The sequence below is a fragment of the Sciurus vulgaris genome (assembly GCF_902686455.1).
Source record: "Sciurus vulgaris genome assembly, chromosome: 1".
Lineage (NCBI taxonomy): Eukaryota > Metazoa > Chordata > Mammalia > Rodentia > Sciuridae > Sciurus > Sciurus vulgaris.
The window spans coordinates 201,318,753-201,337,775 of NC_136461.1; the positions used below are offsets into that span (position 1 = coordinate 201,318,753).

General features: G+C 40.4%; 1 protein-coding gene and 1 pseudogene across 6 annotated transcripts in view; one reads left to right on the forward strand and one right to left on the reverse strand.

Moving 5' to 3' along the window:
* The window catches only part of ASAP1 (ArfGAP with SH3 domain, ankyrin repeat and PH domain 1), a 337,055-nt gene that overhangs the window by 132,902 nt on the left and 185,130 nt on the right, over positions 1-19,023 (reverse strand). For all 5 annotated transcript variants that reach the window (XM_079112364.1, XM_079112361.1, XM_079112365.1 and 2 more), the window contains exon 4: positions 10,968-11,040. In XM_079112364.1, the coding sequence (XP_078968490.1) occupies positions 10,968-11,040 (73 nt within the window). The remainder of the gene's footprint in view (positions 1-10,967; positions 11,041-19,023) is intronic.
* Positions 3,608-5,020, forward strand: LOC306645150 (AP-1 complex-associated regulatory protein-like; annotated as a pseudogene). Its single transcript has one exon. The product of its transcript is annotated as an AP-1 complex-associated regulatory protein-like (transcript).

The following is a 19,023-nucleotide window of genomic DNA, read 5'->3' on the forward strand; positions in this document are numbered from 1 at the left end:
CTGTTAATAACACATTGTATTTTCACAATGGGGAGAAACCCCAGAAAATGCCAGTGAGAAAACCAGTCCCCAATTCCCATATACACACAACTCTCTATAAAGGAAAAGAATGGGTGTGAGCAACGGTCTGAGACACAGCAGACCTGGGAGTGTCCTGTTGTCTGTGCATATAGTGGCAAACTGGCTGAGCAAAGTGACCTTCTGCCCACCCCTGAGTGCTCTATTCTATGGCACTGATCACCAGTGATGAATACTTCAGAATCAATAATTTACTTGCTTCCATATCCAAACAGGGCATCAAATCAATAAATATTAATCTAATGACTCAACTGGCGGTCTCTCTGGTCCTGGAAACTGACACTTCCAAGATCTGAGTCCACAAGCAAATCAGAGATGGGAGTCCGACACACTTGACTTCCCCCTAACAGGCCATGGGGTAGACTGTCTTCAGATGATGTCTCAGGTGAAGAACTGATGGGTTTCAATTGGTACTCCACCTGGCCAGCAGTGTGTATGGAGGCAGGATTTCTGCAAAACTTGAGGACACCACACACAAAAATAAAACCCAAGACCTGGCATTCCTCCTCAGACTTCATACAGAAAAATTTAGCCCAACAACATAATACAGGAAAATGGAATCTTAGTTCAATGAGGCATAAACCATTCGAGAGAGTAGTCAAAATGCAATTTGCAATGTGAGACAAGGTACAGGTAGGACAGAAAATCATGCCCGTAACGTCAAGGAGGGTCTATGTAAGGCTGAGAGCAGGTCCTTAGGGATAACTACAGGTGGTCATGGATTGTAATCTCCCTGTAAACCATAAGGAGGATTAGCTGTCAAGAACTGAAAACCACAGTGGATTTCACATGGAGAACGACACTTGAAGCTAATATTTCTGCAAGATAGGACCATTGAGGCAGAGAAGTTTACTTGTTAATCTTGAGGCTTTAAAAAATTCCAAACTACTGGTCCTGGAATGAGTGCTCACAATTTATTTAAAATAACTTCTTGTCATGTATACTCCATAAGTTATAGACCTGCATCATAAAAATTAACTCATTGTCAATAAAAATGAGAGCACTCATTCTCTGACCAGAATGGAGGATGTGCATGTGCACACACAGATGCAGACACACACACACAAGCACGCGCGTGTGCGCAGATACCTTCTCACTTCAAATAACAGGATATCTGAGCCCATAGCTAGAACACAAAATTGGAACTTCTTTAAAACATGGAGTTTGCAGATTATTTTAAAAAGAGACGGATTCCTAAAGGCATTCTTTGAGTCCCTCCCATTGAACAATGTTCTCTTGGATAAATAGACTAGTTTTAGGGAGAGAAAAAAAAAAAACCCCTTCCTGAGCCATTCGAGGAACTGATTTCAGTGTGTTTTCAGCTTGGAAGGGCAATAACGGACCCCCAAGAATGAAAAGGGCCTTGAAGGCCCAAAGAAATCTGTTCAGACTTGGCTCAAAATCACCACTGCAGTATTTCTATTGAAATCCTCTACTTCTGGGGGCCTACAATTTATTAATTTTTACTAATAAGCTTATTTTAATTTAAAAAGATTTTTTAATAAATCCAGTTATCATCCACAAACAGAATACAGCCCAGAAGATAAAATTCCTCAACCAATCGATTTTGTATGTCTTTTGACATTTCATTTATCTTCTTAATAAAATGCTATTTTGTCTCTTATCTATTCCCGTCAAGAAAATTTCTCTCTCCTCCACTGAAAACCATGGGATTAAAATTAACATTACATGGCATTATGGTAAAATACCGAGTTTAATTGCCAACTACAGTTGCAACAGATTTCACACCATACCTTCAAATTTGAAAAAAAAAAAAAAAAAAAAAAAAAAAAAAGTTTAAAAAATAACTGGAAAATTTGCTTGCTTTCTATCCACTGATAAATTTAGTGTTTTACCTTTAAATATCTTAGACTTTATTTTGCATTATGAGCTGTTTCTTAAAATAAATTAACAAAAGGAAAATCTGGAGAGAACACACCACACATTGATTTTGTTTTTAAAAAACCACAAATCCTCTCTTAGGAAACTACTTGTTATGTAATTCTAACAACAACAACAACAACAACAACAACAACAACAACAAAAAGGACAGGAAAAACAAGGCAATGAGAAAACCAAGTGCTTTCTTTCTTGCAGAGAGAAAGCTGTGAAACTGCTCACAACAATCGAGCTGTACATGACTTTTGCATCATATGCTTGTAATCGAATTATATAATACTGTCTTTTTTTTTTTTCACAAAAATTAAAGGGTTTAAGACACTGAACTTTCAGATTAACAATGTTAGAGATTTCTAGGGCCACCATGTGCTACTAATCAACTAACATTTATTCTAAATATATCTTGGCATAAATTTTAAGGAAGCTACCATACAATAATAAAATACACATTTTGCTTTGAGATACATATGCATGTATACACACACACATTCACAAACATACACACTTTTTAAGACTGAATAAGATCTAGAGCAAGCAGATGGGGGAAGAAAGAGAGGGAAAGGAAAAGTAGGAGGGAGTGAAATTGATCAAAGTATGTGGATTCATGAATATGGCAGAACAAATCCCACTACCATGTAAAATTACAATGCACAATAAAAATTAAATTTTGTTTACAAAAAAAGAAAAGAAAAAGATCTACAAGTAGGTTTATCTTAGGTCTTTACTCCCAAAGAAAATTATACATATACATATGTTTAGGTGAGATTAATGTTTTTAACTCATTTGGTAGAATTAACATTCAGTCTGCCCATGCTTACTGGGAACCACACAACTTTCACTTTATAAACATACAGTACTAGCCTTGTTTTAAACAACACCGAGAAGGGTAAGCTCTCTTCCTCAAAAGCTATACCTGACTTTCGATGCACATGCATAAACCCATGCTGACAAGGGCAGACATCTGATGAAGGACAAAGACAAATCAAGATGCCAGGCAGGGATATATTGCCCTGCAGGTCTGTGGGGCAGCAGATTTTCTTGCAGGTCCCTCACTCAAAAGGCTGACAACCTAGTGCTGATTTCTGATGAGATCTCTTTCTGAAGGGTTGCTCGAGTATCCTCAGGACATGGTGGCTGAACCCCTCCAAGGAAATGACTAGAAAGGGGGTTGAGGGGAGGGAGCTCTCTCTTTTATGAACTGGTCTTGGAAACCATATGACGTACATTTTGATTACATTTCATTCATTGAAAGGGCGTTACTAAATCTGGCATGCATTCAAGAGGAAGGGGAATTAGGTTCCATCTTTAGAATGAAAAGATGTCAAAGAATTGCAATATATCTTAAAGCCTCCAAGTGCCCAACAAACTATTAGCTATTTTAAACATATATTAGCAAAAAGAAAAGGGGAAGAGAGAAAAAGGAGCTTTGTGAGTACTACTAAGGTACACTTCCTAAACTACTATGTTTCACAGATTAATAACATTAAGATTTCAAAATTTAGGAAAAACATGGGAAAACCGTAGGGCTTGGAGAATTCTCCTGTGCCCCAAGAAGTCTACAGAGTTTTATTTTTAAAAAGATGTCCTCACGTGGGCCGGCGGCCGAGGCGACAAGGCCATGCGGCGCCAGGGAGTCGAAACCCCGCAGCCCCGCGCTCTTCTCCTGCGCGTTCACGGCCTGGAGGTCTCTGGACTAACCGCTGCCTTTGTTCCGAGCGCCTAGTCCCTGCGGTTGCCCCAGCCCCTCACGCTGCCGCGCTCCGGCCAGCCCGCCCTAGGTTCCCGAACCCTCCTTCGGCTCGTGCCGTGCGGATGCGGCTGCCGGGCCTGGGTTTGGGCTTTGAGCCGGAGGAGGAGGAGCAGCAGCGGCGCCTGGGAGGCATGCGATGGGGAACTGCTGCTGGACGCAGTGCTTCGGGCTGCTCCGCAAGGAAGCGGGGCGGCTGCAGCGTGTAGGAGGCGGCGGAGGATCCAAGTATTTTAGAACATGCTCAAGAGGTGAGCACTTAACTATAGAGTTTGAGAATCTAGTAGAAAGTGATGAAGGAGAGAGCCCAGGAAGCAGTCATAGGCCTCTTACGGAGGAGGAAATTGTTGACCTACGAGAGCGGCATTATGATTCTATTGCTGAGAAACAGAAAGATCTTGGTAAGAAAATCCAAAAAGAGTTAGCCTTACAAGAAGAGAAGTTAAGACTAGAAGAAGAAGCTTTATACGCTGCACAGCGTGAAGCAGCCAGGGCAGCAAAGCAGCGAAAGCTCTTGGAGCAAGAAAAGCTGAGAGTTGTGCAGCGATAGCATCCTTCCAGCAATGGAGACTATCAAAGTTCAGGACCAGAAGATGACTTTGAATCTTGTATGAGAAATGTAAAGTCACAATATGAAGTTTATCGAAGCAGCAGACTCTCATCAGATGCCACGGTATTGACACCAAATACAGAAAGCAGTTGTGATTTAATGACCAAAACTAAATCAACTAGTGGAAATGATGACAGCACATCCTTAGATCTAGAGTGGGAAGATGAAGAAGGCATGAATAGAATGCTTCCAATGAGAGAGCGTTCTAAAACAGAGGAAGACATTCTCCGGGCAGCACTTAAGTGTAGCAGCAAGAAGACTGGAAGTAACCCCACGTCAGCCTCTGATGACTCCAACGGACTGGAATGGGAGAATGATTTTGTCAGTGCCGAAATGGATGATAATGGCAATTCCGAGTATTCTGGATTTGTAAATCCTGTATTAGAACTGTCTGATTCTGGCACGAAGCAGTCTGATACAGGTCAACAGATTCGATAGGGTGAAATTGTGTAAACTGTGTATTAGTTATGACCAAATGTTAAAACCAATTAGAATGTATAAATGGTTACGTTGAGCCTTTTTCATAAGGGGGAGGTTAGAAACCACGTTGTAAATGATTATTTTGTTAGAAAGGAGTAGAAATGATAGATCTGAATTGCTTCAGAATTAAGTGCAATTTTATCATCTGCCTTCTGCTTTTCAAGACCAATTTAATGGTTTTGTCATGTTATCAATTACATTTAACTATAGCATTCCTGTTTACTCTTATAGATTTACATATTTTAAAAAGTTCATTACTTTTACTTCAAATACTTTACCAAGCCCATTCCATTATCTAACTGTGAAAATATTAAAAGTATTTTTTGTTAATTCTCAGCAGATGTGAAGGGAGCATGAGCAGGGATTGTCAGATTTAGAATAGTATTCCTTTTCCAGCATTATTTACTTCTATGGCTTCTTTGGATTTTATTAACTAGTATTAAGCACAATTAATTTGCATAGATGACCCTACAAAATGCTGAAGTATCTGTTTCTTTCTATGTTTATTGTATAACCTAGTATGATGATGTTGATTCAATCTGAACAAAAGATAATATGATAAAAATAAACTTTAGAGTTTGGACATTTAGTTGGTAATAAAAATTATATTTAAGGAAATATGTATATATTTAGGTTTTTCACTTCCTTTTACATGCAACTATATTGGCTTTAAATTGATATATTAAGTTTTTAGGTTTCATTATTTTTTTAAATTCTGTATGTCCAATGAATGATCTTAGATTTTACATAGAACATGTTCTGTGAATGACTTAAGAAAAGAAAACATAAAAAGGGTAATACGGGTATTTCAAAGTAAATAAAATCCTTTCTGGTATGAAAGATTCCATTGATTTTATTACACTTTCCTTTGCCTTGTAGTACGAGGAACTTAAATGGGATGGAACTAAGTATTTCAGTATAAATATATATAACTGCATTTTGCAATAGACAGTTAACTTCCCTTCTCATTGAAATTTATGTATCAATATCAAAGGCCTGGGATATAAAACATTCCCTAATTGCTTTCCTTGATTTTGCTGAGAATTGAGTATGATTTAATAAGCAAACCAGGTTTTTTTTTTTTTTCTCCTTATTGTGTTTTTCTTTTCTTTTTCTTACAACAGTGACAGTGCATGTTCTCAAAAATATAGGAAGGTCCAAACATAAATAGTAACTTAAAGTTCCTGCTGTACTTAAAAAAAAATCATGTGGCCCTTTCAATATTTGAACTGCTAGGCAATGAATCTGAAGTTTTTTGTTCTTTTTAATCTCATAGAAATAAATATGACACTTTAATATGTAAATATAATACATTAGTAAATGCTTTTATTTATATCTGTCAATATGAGTTGTAGCTATGTCATTGGAAATATTTTAAGGTACTCTACATTCATATTGCCTGTGTTAATGCTTTTTAAAGTTTATATACATCAGATGTATATTTTTGGTTCGGCATAAGCTACTATTGTAATTTTTCTTGGCTTTTTGTTCATAAAAATTTTTCTGAAGGAATGGTAACTTCTCAAGGATTGTGAATAAACACATTTTTACATTTAAAAAAAAAAAAAAAAAAAAAAAGATGTCCTCACACCCAGCAGGGACAAGTGAAAGATAAATTTCCAAAGCAATTTTCAAACTAAAGGGCTTACAGAGATGACAATGGGCTTTTCCAAAAATAATTTCTCATATAACACTATTTACTAATTAATATTGATAAAGCAAATGTGTAAAAAATAACACTCTAGAATAAGACCCTTCATAATTTTCAAGCATCTTTCAAATCACTCTGGGAAGTTGAGTTGCTGGTCATCTTCCATTAGAAATATAAAAATGTTTCTTAAATCTTTAAAGCACATCACAAAAGTTTTCTGTCACTTAAGCACTGTGAGAAAACAAGAAAATTATGAAAACATATTGGGAAACCAGGGTTCAGCCTCTTGTGGCTTCTTTGGAGGAGGCCAAAGCCCTTGGCTGGAACTGAGCATTCAGATTCCCCTGAGCATGTATCATGGAAAGATACACACCACCACTGTTTGACTCATCTAGCTCTTCTTAAGAATTAAATGTCAAAGTGCTGCCCACGCAGGCTGACCAAAACCCAGAGTGTGCTAGGCTGGTGTGTGACTGCAGACACCCACCAGGCTCCACAAGTCTATGGCTCTGCTGGCGTGACATGCTAAGTACTTTGGACACGTTTGGCTCCCCAAGCCTTATTTCAACATCTATTAAAAGCGCATAATGGTATGTACTTCCTAGGTTTACTTTGGGCGAGATCAGCACAGCATGAGCACCCAGTGAATGCCACTTCCTGCCCTCAGCCCCTCCGCACAATGTCACTCCCCTTGCTGTACCCTGTAAGCTTTCCTTCAGAGCACTTTGTAGTTTCTAACTACAGTTACTTTCCAGTTTGATGACCTGTAACGTTCTCTCCCCCACTGGACCGAAACATTCATGAAGAGAGAGACTGTCTAATCCCATATACCCAACATCTACAATAGCAGCATATGACAGGTGCGCAATAAATATCTGTTGAATAAGCAATGTTGACAAACACACAAAATACAGAGATGAGTCACGGGACTAGCCCTCACCAAGGAGTCCACAGGTCAGTGCAAGAGGTAGCCACTGTAGCTGCAAGTCAGACTCACCTGGGGAGTAACATCTATCGTTTTTAAACTTCAATACCTAGTCCTCCTCTGGAACAACTTTAGGAGTCTGGGCCGAAGGGATATCTGTCCCCATTTTTGTTTTCTAAGAGTTCTTCAGATGATTCTAATGAACAGCCAGGGGGCAGAATCACTAGTCTAATTCAACAGAGTTGGTCAGCAGTCACAATACATTGGGACATGTGTCTCTTGCAGCACTGTCTCAAAGGACTTCCTGTGATAAGGGAGATGTTCTACACCTACACTGACCACTATGTTAGCCACTAGTCACATGGGAACCTTGAGTCTTTGAAATGCGGCTGGTTAGACACTGAGAAACAGACTTTAAATCTTATTTCATTATTAATTAATTTAAATTTAAAAATCATGTGCAACCAGAGGGTGCTCTAATGGATAGTAGAGACCCAGCAGGGAAAGCACAGAGAACCCCTAATCCTGGCTGGGGGACCCAAACTCATCTGTGGCCCCATCTACAAGGAAAGCACATCTAGTAAAGGAAATGACATCCCTACTCTGTAGGGATTATATCAATTATACTATATATATAATATATATATTATACTCTGTATATATATATATAATACTCTGTATATATATATTATACTTTATATATATATATTATACTCTGTGTGTATATATATATATATATATATATATATATATATATATATATATTTACTCTGTAGTCTAGTAAAGGAAATGACATCCCTACTCTGCAGAGACCCTCCTGAACGCTCCCCTTTACACCATGCACAGGAGGTCATACATCATTTCAGGAAGGAAACCCTTTAAACAACTGAAGCATATCCCAAAGTAAAAAAGCCTTCGCGTGAGTTGTTGGATGACAAGGTCATTGTGGCTAAGGAAGTATGTTTGGAAAAGAGTAAAGATGGCAGCACCTCCTTGCTGTGCAGCAAGGGCCTCCCTTCTGCGGCTCCCAAGCTCAGAGCCTCCAGCATGAGCCATAACAATGTGTAGAACTGACAGCTGTTCCTCAGGCAGAAAATGGCTCATTAAGCTCTTTATAAAATCAGACCGTTCCAATGTTATCTGTAGATTCATGAAATAAAATGGAGATGGCACTCATGCTGTGTGTTCTGGTTTGGATCTTAAATGTCCCCCACAGGGTGGTGTGTTGGAGGCCTGGTCCCCAGCTCATGGTGTTCCTGAAGAGGATGGAACCTGAGGGAGGCGGGGTCTTGTTGGAGGAAGTTGAGTCACTGAGGGTGTGTCCACAAAGGGGTACACTGGGACCCTGGCACCATTCTTCCTCCGTGCTTCCTGGCCACTGTGGAGTGAGCGGCTTTGTTCTACTGCATTCCCTCCATCCTAATGTTCTGCCTTGCTACAGGCCCAAAGCAATAGGGTGAAACAATCAATGCACTTAAACTTCTGAAACCATGCGCCAAAATCTTTCCTCCTTTTAACCTGCTTTTCTCAAGTATTTTATCATAGTGGTAAAAAGCTGACTGATGGACTGGTTCTGCTATGCTTCCCATCTACCTACCATTTATTAAGCATCTACCATGTGGCAGGTAGTGTATTAGGGGCCCTAAAAGTTCTCATTCTGTCTATACAATACACTGCAAATTAGATACCATCTTATTTTATGTGAGGAAATTCAAGACTCACAGAAGCTAAAAAATTTACTTGACTTTAACAAGTAGGGCAAAGCTAGGATTTAAACTTGGACCTATACTACTTGAGTTTCTTTTTAAAAAGGGTGTACTGTATTCTACTCTCTCTCTCTCTCTCTCTCTCTCTCACACACACACACAAATACCATTTATCTTGTGTTTTTCTAAATCCTAATAAAGGTTCCCATGAATCTTCTTGTACATATTATATTCCAAATATATTTTTCTTGGTGCATAACATACATAACTACAGAAAGTGCATAAATACTAAGAGTAGCATCTGAACAATTATCACAAAGTTAACATCATCATGTAACCACCAACCAAAAAAAAAAAAAAAAAAAAAACCAGTATCAGTCCCTCAAAAAGACCACTGTGGCCCTTCCTAGTTACTTACACATTCATCAAGAAGAAACTTATTAAGATGAATCAAAGGATAGAAGTTATGAATTAGGCATGCCATTTAGGCCAAAACTTAAAACAACTCTTGGTTACAAATAACAAGACCACCATTATTTATCTACCTTAATTAGATATTAATATTTTATTGAATATAAAGATTTAGAAGTGGTATCAAGAAACTGGGGTATAAAAGGTGTTAACAATTTCAGATACTGTCTTGAGGCCTAGGGGTATTGAAAGAAGAGACTATGGCTTCCACTTACTTAGGCTAGTGACTTTCAGCTCTAATGAGCGGGTTAGAGCCGTCAAGTAACTCCTTTCAGCTCTTTAAGTGTACAATGATAAAATTAAGAGGAACCAGCATTTCCTGTTCTCCTATAATATTAGGCCCCTTAGTGAGCTGGAGATGTGGTTCAGTGGTAGAGTGCTTGCCTGGCATGCACAAAGTCCTGGGTTCAATTCCCAGCACCACAAAAGCAAAAAACATTGGGTTCCTTATAGATATAAGCTCATTTAAGGATCTGAAACAACTCAGTAATACCACATTTCCATTTTACAGATGAGAAAAAAGGAGGTTCAAGAAAGTCAAGTGAGGAGGTAAAGTCTGTGACCCTACCATATGTACAATCAGAAAATGAGAAATAATACTCCATTTATGATTTATCAAAATCCATAAATGTACTCTATAGTCATGTATAACTAATTAGAACAAATTAAAAAAAAAAGTGAAGTGAACATACATAAGCAGCTCAAGGTCACTTTGTTAATAAGCAGTTTCGAAGGAAAACCCTAATCTTTTCCTTTGAAGCCTGTGCTCTTTGTGTTACAGTCTATTGTCATCCTTGCCTGGGTTTTCTGAGGACTTATACCCAGCAAACTGATTACTCAGAGGAGTGGCCTCAAGGCAGGTGAGCTGGTGCTGCAATAATGTTAACAAGATATGAGTCAGAGCTGGAAAGTAATTTTATGTTTCCAAGCCTATCCCTCTTATAGTACCGTAGCCTACCACTTCTTGTTGGTATCCACCGTTTTTCTTAATTTGGCTTGTTTCTTCTTACTCATTAACACTTTTGTTCCCAAGTTGATAAAGTCACTAGACCATAGTTAAAATATTTAGCCTTATGGGTTATTTGGCATCCCGTGGGCCAACGATAAGATTGATGGCATGTCTATCAAGATCTGGTAGACATTTGCTCTGATCTTCACACCGGCCCCTGGGTTCACTTTAGCAACTTGGTGAGACCCTGTCTCTAAACAAAATACAAAATAGGGCTGGGGATGTTGCCCAGTGGCCCAGTGCCCCTAAGTTCAATCCCCAGTACTCACTCCCCACCAAAAAAAAAAAAAAAAAAAAAAAACCATGGCAACTAACCTTTTTTCTTTTCTTCCTTACGTTAGCGAAACAGTGTTAACAGAAAACAGTGTTATCTGATTTGTTAAGTGCTTACCTTGACCAGAATTATATATTGCTTTTACAGATTTCTTCACTTTCTGCAAGGCTGTTCTATCTTGGTCTAGAGCCTAAAGAAGAAAAACAGGAGAAAAAAAAAAAAAAAAAAGATGTTGGAAAATTTGGTACATAAAGAATAAAAACAAATAAAAAACACCTCATTCACAACTACAAGCACCAAAGCAGCAGCAAACTGACACGTTTATTATAATAAACCATCGCACAGATGCAAGAGCTCAGGCTCTGAGTAACTATGCTTTTAGGGTAAGTGTGGACTCATTCCACAAAGCACAGCATTGCATGAAATGGTAACCTGGCAGCTGGTTGGTTACCATGCAGAGGATTTACAAGATGTTCAGGTGGGCGATCCTAAGATTTGTTTCCTTCTCTTGTGAGTTTATGTCTGGAGAGGGAGAAAGGTGAGCAGAGATGATGGCATAGTACCCAGGAGATCAGAACACATCTTAGACCCAGTGGAAATTCCAGCCAGAAAAAACATCTGGGAGAGTGTAATAAGTAGGAATGAACTTCTCATAAGTACTTTTAAATCCGAGGATTTCTTTTAGTGTTAAAAAAAAAAATTAAGTAGGACATACAGCAGTTGTATTTTAAAAATCTTCTACTAAGAAAGTACAGTATGGAAATGCCACCATGAAGCTAGTGATGCTCTTCAGTGATCTGAGGATGATGTAACAACACACATGCCACAGTCTACCTGGGTTCTAAGTGGGATGCTGCTGACGACTCGTAAGTCAGGTACTGGATATACAATTATGGATAGTTGGTTAAAATTCAGCAAACTGTACACTTAGGATCTGAACTCTTTTCTATATGTATACTAACTTCAAAACCAAGTTTTCAAAGGGGTGTATTCTTTATATATGGCACACTGAACTAACTTCTTAAAATGACTTCATGTCCTTTCTACTTCCCCAGGGTCTATGGTTCACAGGTTGGGAACCCTTACATGGTATGTCAAGTTTTGGAAGGCAGAAGCAAAGAGCAGAACAATAGGCTCAAGTAGAAATATGGTTTAAAACATCAAGTGTACAATGACATCCATTATAGTACTTAAGCTTCAGAATTTCAGATGAGAGAACGGAAGCCCACAGAGTGTAAGCCTTCCCTGAAGGTCATGAAGCACCGAAAGGGACAGTGAAATGGCAGCAGGCACCTGCCATTCCCATTCTTCTAAAGGGGATCTTCCCTGCCTTTCTAAACGTGTAGTTCCATGTGGTTCATGGGTCATTTTCCTTCAGCTCTCCAGACACCAAAGGCTGGTCAGGTGGGCACCTCTCCCATGCTGGGCTCTAAGTCCTTCCCAGGATTTCTGGGCTTGAGAACAGGGATCCAATGCCCAGTCTCTTTTTGATGAGGTAAGCCTGGGACACCAGTGGTTCTCTTCTTAGATGTGTGAAGAATCTGGCCAAATCTGCCGTTAACAGAAATAAAGCAGTAGAGATGAGGTGGAAAAGTTCTGGTGCCTTCTGAGTCCTTGCTAACCTTACTGCAGTCCCAGTACATGAGACAAATTCTTTCTGTCCCAGTCAGCTGAGGTTGGGATCCTGTCATTTGCAACCATGAGTCTTATGTTATTCAAGAAGAAAAGTTTACTGAGCACTTCCTGCAGGTCAGGAAGAATACTCGTTATATAAGATACATATGTTTTCAATTATCTTCTTGCAATCAATCTTTAAAAAAAAAAAAAAACTCTGTGAAGTATTGCCTTCATTTTTTGGATAAGAAACTGTGATGGACCTTTATTAAATATTTGTAGGAATGGAGGGAGGGAAACATTAACTCATTTGCCCAAGGTCAGAGTCAGAAAGTGGTGTAGTCACATTTCACGTTAATGTCTATCAAATCCTAAGGTGCTTGCTTTTCCTCCTGGGATGCTGGTATGAAGACCAGGGTTAGCAGACTGTGAGTCTACTGCTACTTCCATCATGTCTCTCACTCACATTACGCCTCTGCAATTTCTACCAGAGTCATGGCCCAATAGTACTTCTATTTAATTGATACTCTTCCTTAAGTTTACATAGAACTTTTTAGTTAAACTTAAATAACTGCATCATAAATAGCTATAATTAATGGAAAACCAGAATCACATCCATTAACAGAAGACACCCTAGAGATGGGCATGCACCACACACCTCCAGCTATACAAAATGTTCATCTGCTTAGTATCTCAAGTCATCTCACACCAGGCAAGCTGCACACCACAAGTAAGAAATGTTTTCACAGTCAGTTTCAGGGAAAAGATATACTTTGAGGTAAAGATTTACTATTTGTACTTTAGAGAAAGGGGAAGGCTAACTAATAAATATTTAATGTGAAGCAGAAACCATACTGAGAGCTTTAAATGAATTATCTCAATTCTGTGGCAACTCCTAGGAAATAAGTACTATTATTATATCCATTTAACAGATGAGAAAACAGAGGTGCCGAAGAGTTAACTTGTCCTAGGTGGCAGAGATGGAATTTGAATGCAGGTCTTAACAACAGAGCCTCTCTTAACTCTACCCAGTTCTGTATTTCAAGATCCATGACGAGCTGACACTGAAATTTCAGTCAGGTCACAGGGGAGGGGGTATGCACCAATTCTCAGAGATGGAATTCTGAATTAGGAAATAAGACACTGAGGTTACTGAGAAAGCACAAAGAAAAGGATGCAGATAAGCACTCCTTTGAGAGATTGAATCCAACAGGTTTGTCCTTGGTGAGCTGTTTTTATGGCAAGGAGGATGTTATAAATTAAATGTTAGTAATAATAGCCATCATTTTTTCTAATACACACACTACTACTATCTTTTTTCCTGAAGAAAACCCTGGGTTTTGAGAGAGGTAAAATAGCTTGCTAAGTGCCCAAGACAGAAGCAGCCCGGGTCTTCTCCACCACAACAGCGATGTGCTGGAGAAGCACGTCCCCATTCCCTGCACCTTCCCATTTCTCACTTCCCAGGAAAGGAGAAACGATCCGCTCCTGGAAGAACATGGCCCATCAGTCCAGCTCTGGGAGTGATGACCATATAGATAGACCTACTCAAAGAGAAATGAGCGTGTGGGCTTTGACGTCCATGTTTGTTCAGCTGACAACTCTACGTGAGCAAAAGCACGCAGGAGATTCCGGCTGTAACATTTTATGAGACCATACATCTACTTTCCCTTTTGGGGACCTGGGGTCGGGTGAGAGGGAGATAGTCTCAGAATTTAAGTTGAATAAAACTGATGTTTTACCAATTCATTCATGAACCGACAGGATGTTAACGTTCACATACTGATTTTCAGAGGTAATTGACAGCATGCCCATTTGACAGCTGCAGTCAAATTAAGCCTGGGTGACACTTCTTTTTTTAAGCTCCAGTGTTTGGCCACTGGCAAAAAGAAGTCAAGTACAACACACTTTAAAGAGCTCATGTTTTAGAGAGCTGGAGGATGCTGTCCTTCCATCAAACAAGGTTCCCTCTAGCAATAAAATGTCTAAATGTGCTGCAAAGTTCTACTCCCTCAGATGCTGAACTGCAGTGACATACTATGAAATGTCATTTACATAATTAGATAAGGGCTAAGAGGAAAATGGCAGATAAAATGGCTTATAAAATTCTACCTTCCCAACCATTAAAGTATGATAAAATATGTGCCTGAAATTCTAAGGGTGCTTCTCAAGTTTACCATCTCAAAAGGGGAAGGGACAGGAAGAGAATGAAATAACAACTAAAGGCATATGGGAGAACAGGCCCATCTTTGGTAACAGAAGAGCATCCGACCTGTTTCGACTCTGGCAGCGCTGCACTTCACATTCTCTATGTACCTGCAGAGGAGGATGCTCACCCAGGAGAGCCCTTCTGACCTCAGCATGGGGGCTTTCTACTTTTATTTCCCACACAGCCTTAACTTGGGTTACCTGAATTCTGGACACCACAAGACACTATGGAAAAAGCAGCACGTGAGACTGGGTAGCCAGAGGGACTGAGAAACAGCATGCACACTGGACACAAGAAGGAAAGATCCCTCAAGTCTGAGGTCACTCAGGGTAGAACAAAGGTCAAGTGTCTCTCGAGTTCGGCGCAACAACAGCTGTTCTCTGTTGCGTACACAAGTCCAGCCTCCCCTGCTCCTAGCTGGGGCAACTGCCCAGGCTCATTCCTCTGCCTGTAACCCCCTTTCTCGGGCTCTAAGTGACTGGCTCTTACCAGTCTGATTAGAACTCCGATTAAAAGCCCTCCACCTGAGCCTTCTGTGGATACTTTAAAGCCACGAACCCTTGAGCCACTCAAGGTCTCCTTTCAAATACACTTCATTCTGTTTTTTGGAGCATTCATGATTTATGTATTTTTATGGTACTTAACAACCTCCACTAGAAGACTGAAAGCTCTATGCAGGCAGGGGCCTTCTGTAAACTCAAAAATACTTATGACAGAGCAAAAAATGACTATATATGGACACATGAACTCAGCAGCACAGTTACACCAAATGAGAGACTATGCAAAGTTAAGAACTGCCTTGAAAGTGGTTGAATAGAATAAAGCTTTGGATTCAGAAAACATGGGCCTCTGTAATTCTTCCAGAGGTTTTGAACAGCCGAAGTTTATGTGCACATTATATGTCCAGGCAGACAAACGTGTATGGATATGAACAAGAGTGTGGACAGTAAGGTTCTAACAAGAAAGACAGTGCTTACACATGTGAGTGAGTTCTGTACTTAAAATAGTTATTCTGGCAATGCCTTTAAAAACATTTCACTGAAATAATACACTGAGCAATGGTAGTACTATTGCCATTATTCATTAGATTTTTATTTTAGATTTCAATTATACTCAAGTAGGAAAAATTCCTCTTATTTTGGGTAGATTTGGTTTCAAAAATAAGCACAAGTATTTAGAGATCAATTTTATGAATATACTCAAAGAAACAGGAAAAGGTGCATGACAGTAAGATAACAGCACAGAATTTCCCAGAGATATGTGGAGGTAGACAGAAATCATGACTGCCTTCCACGGACACTCTATGCATTTACTGCATCAATGAGCCTGTAGAAGTGGATAGCACAAGCCTGGTATAGGCAGGTACTTAAAAATGGAGAAATCCTTGACCCTCTGGGAACAAGCATAGCAAAACATCTCTGAAACAAGTACTCCTACACCAAACTGATTTCTTTAATGAAAGGAATTTTTATTCATTTTGATTGCTTTTAGCTGCATTCAGAAAGATAATTTCAAAAATGCTTTTTTTTCCCCCTGGTGGTACTGGGATTGAATCCAGTACACTGGAAAGTGCTAAGTACACTTTCTACCGCTGAGCTATAACTTCAGACCCAAAATGCATTTAAATAGATATATCTGACCTATACTCACCACAAAGCAAATGCTTTTCTTAAGTATTATTCTTGTAGTAGGGAAGACCACCCTGGCCTGGTGGGGGTTCAGACTTTTGTTACTTCAGCCTTCTGCTTGTTGGATGATCATGCTACCTTGTGAGGAGCAAGGTATGTGGGCTGCAGGAGGGATGCCTCATTACATGTGCATGAAGTCCCTGAGGATGAACAAGGACCCAGCTCTCAGGCAGCCGAACAGCCAACTCGGCCATTACGCATTCGCTGTGAGGCCCATATGCTAGGAGATGCATACCTACAATCACACCATGGAAGGATAAGCTCAAAACGGGGTCCAGCGTGAGCCTCAGGAGAGCTGAGATGGGCTGGAGGAAGGAGGTGCAAGGAAAACGGCTTACCACCTCAGATCGGGGGCGGTGAGCAGGGGACCACACAAGAGTCTGTTCTGAGGATCTTCACACTTGGGTTTTTGCACCATTTCCTCATTTATTCAGCCAGTGAATATGCCAGGCCCTTCCACAGGCACCAGTGAAGTGTGAAAACCAACCACTGCACTTGCCTCTGCTCACAAGGCTGTGTACCCCTTCATGTCCTTCCCGCCACAGCAAAGAAAAAAAAATCTTTTGACGATAAATGGGATGCCTGGTACTACTCTGGATACAACTAATGAGGAAGTTATCCACAGAATATTACTCTTATGCCTAGGGCTTTACTCACACTCCTCATATCATCTCACTTTTATTTTAGATGTTAACACACTGGTGTCTGTTCTGCAACATAATCAATTTAAAATTACATAAGGAAAATATCAGGATAATACCCATGTTTGTTTCTTTCTTCACATGGAAAATGCTTTGTAAGAATTTATTGACTTGATAAAAGGATCTCGCTCTCTCTCAAGGAAGGAAGGATGACTTACTTCACTGCCGTAAGTAATATCCAGGTTGGTCCTCACTACAGCCCGCAAGGCCCTCGGTGACCAGCCCTATCCTGACTTCCACTCCCACTCTCCCCAGCACTTGTGAGGTTCCAGTCACACCTGAAGTCCTTCTGACCCACACGCTGTCACAGCTCGGAGATGCTGCAATTGCCGGCCTCTCTCCTAAAATCCTTCCCTCAAAACTCTCTTCCCCTAAATCTAAAGAGACCTGATCTGCACCTATTTTCCTTGCATTCAGCTCCAAGTCCTCCCGTGAAAGACCTCTCTGATCACCCTATCCTAGGTACTCCTGCTCACCACCCTCTTCTACACACTATAGAGCACTGACATTCTCTGAAATCATCCCAATGATTCGTGCTCCCATGTTTATTAAATTAATTTTAAATGTGGGTTAATCAATAATCTAGCAGGAGGGCTGAATCACGAGTGTGCAGATCACTGTCTTGTCATCTTTGACACAGACTAAAGGCTCCAACACATAGCATGGCATCAGACTTACTGGGGCATTCAATAAAGGCAAAGGACTGAACAAGCAAACCAGTGCATGATGCAAGAAGGAACACTTCTCTAGTACCTGTGACGTCTGAGGACCTACGGGCAGTTCCAGGAGAACAGCTGCCTGAGAACATTCTGTGGACAATGCACCTCCTCTCACCATGTCCTGTTCTAGTGAAGATATGGTCCCAGAACCTCCTGACTACCTGAAACTAAAACAGCACCCATTCCTGGAAGCTTTGACAGCATCCAAAAGGACCACGTGGGCACAACGAATCCTGTCGAAGGCCGCTCTATCCCTTGGCCTGAAAAGACAAAGGCAGGGGCCACAAATGCAATTAAAAACCAACCAGTCTGAAAAATGCTTCTCATCATTTCTACCAACTAGATCTCTCTTTCTATGCATTCACATGCCAAACATTTACTATGCATGGGCTATAGGTTAGGAGACAAAGACAGAGGCGGACAAAAAGTAGCCTGTAGGTACGGAATACCTTTGGAACAGCAAAGTAAGTCCCATGGGGTCTAGGGGTGACAAAAGGAAGGGGGAAGGGAGAGACAGGGGCTCTGACACGGTGGTGCTGGCTGCCTGCGAGGTAACACTCTAGGTGATCTGGAGCTTGATCCCTGCAGTCACGGTGATGATGCTCATGGCCATCGACAAACACAGGAAGAGCAGGAAGGAAGCAGGCACAGAAGACAAGTGGAGACAGAAAGCAGCAGAGCAAACACAAGAAGCTGGAAGCACAGCCTGCTACATCTGTGGGAGGCCTGCAGCCCGGGTGCCAGGCGATACCAGCAGACACGGAAGGGGTCGGCCAGGAAGCAGCAGCCCACAAGGCCTGCTGGTGGAGGAAGAGCAGCTCATGGGAAAGGAAGAGGTAGAGATGCTATCATTTGTTAGTTTCAAAATTAGTAAGAGTTGAATGAGGCTGCTACCCAAGGGGAAACGATGAACCTGAAATAAAGTCTGATTTGCATAATGCCACCCCAAAATGGAAAGTTGACACATCATATAGAAATAAAGGTTTTAAGTTGTTCATCTGTCCTGTTGCAGAGTATTAAATGTCCCAGAGATTCAGATCTCCTGTACCCCACTGACTGTGGTCCAGAGGCGGCAGCATGTGAGCCCCACTCGACAGGTTATTCCACAGTTCAGACCTGCAACAAAGATTCAATGCAGCACTTGGAGTAATACCTTCTGAATGACTGTAAGAACCTATTCCACAAAACTACCAACTTTCTAAGCCAAAGAAATGATTCTGCACAAAACTGTCTCATAAAAGT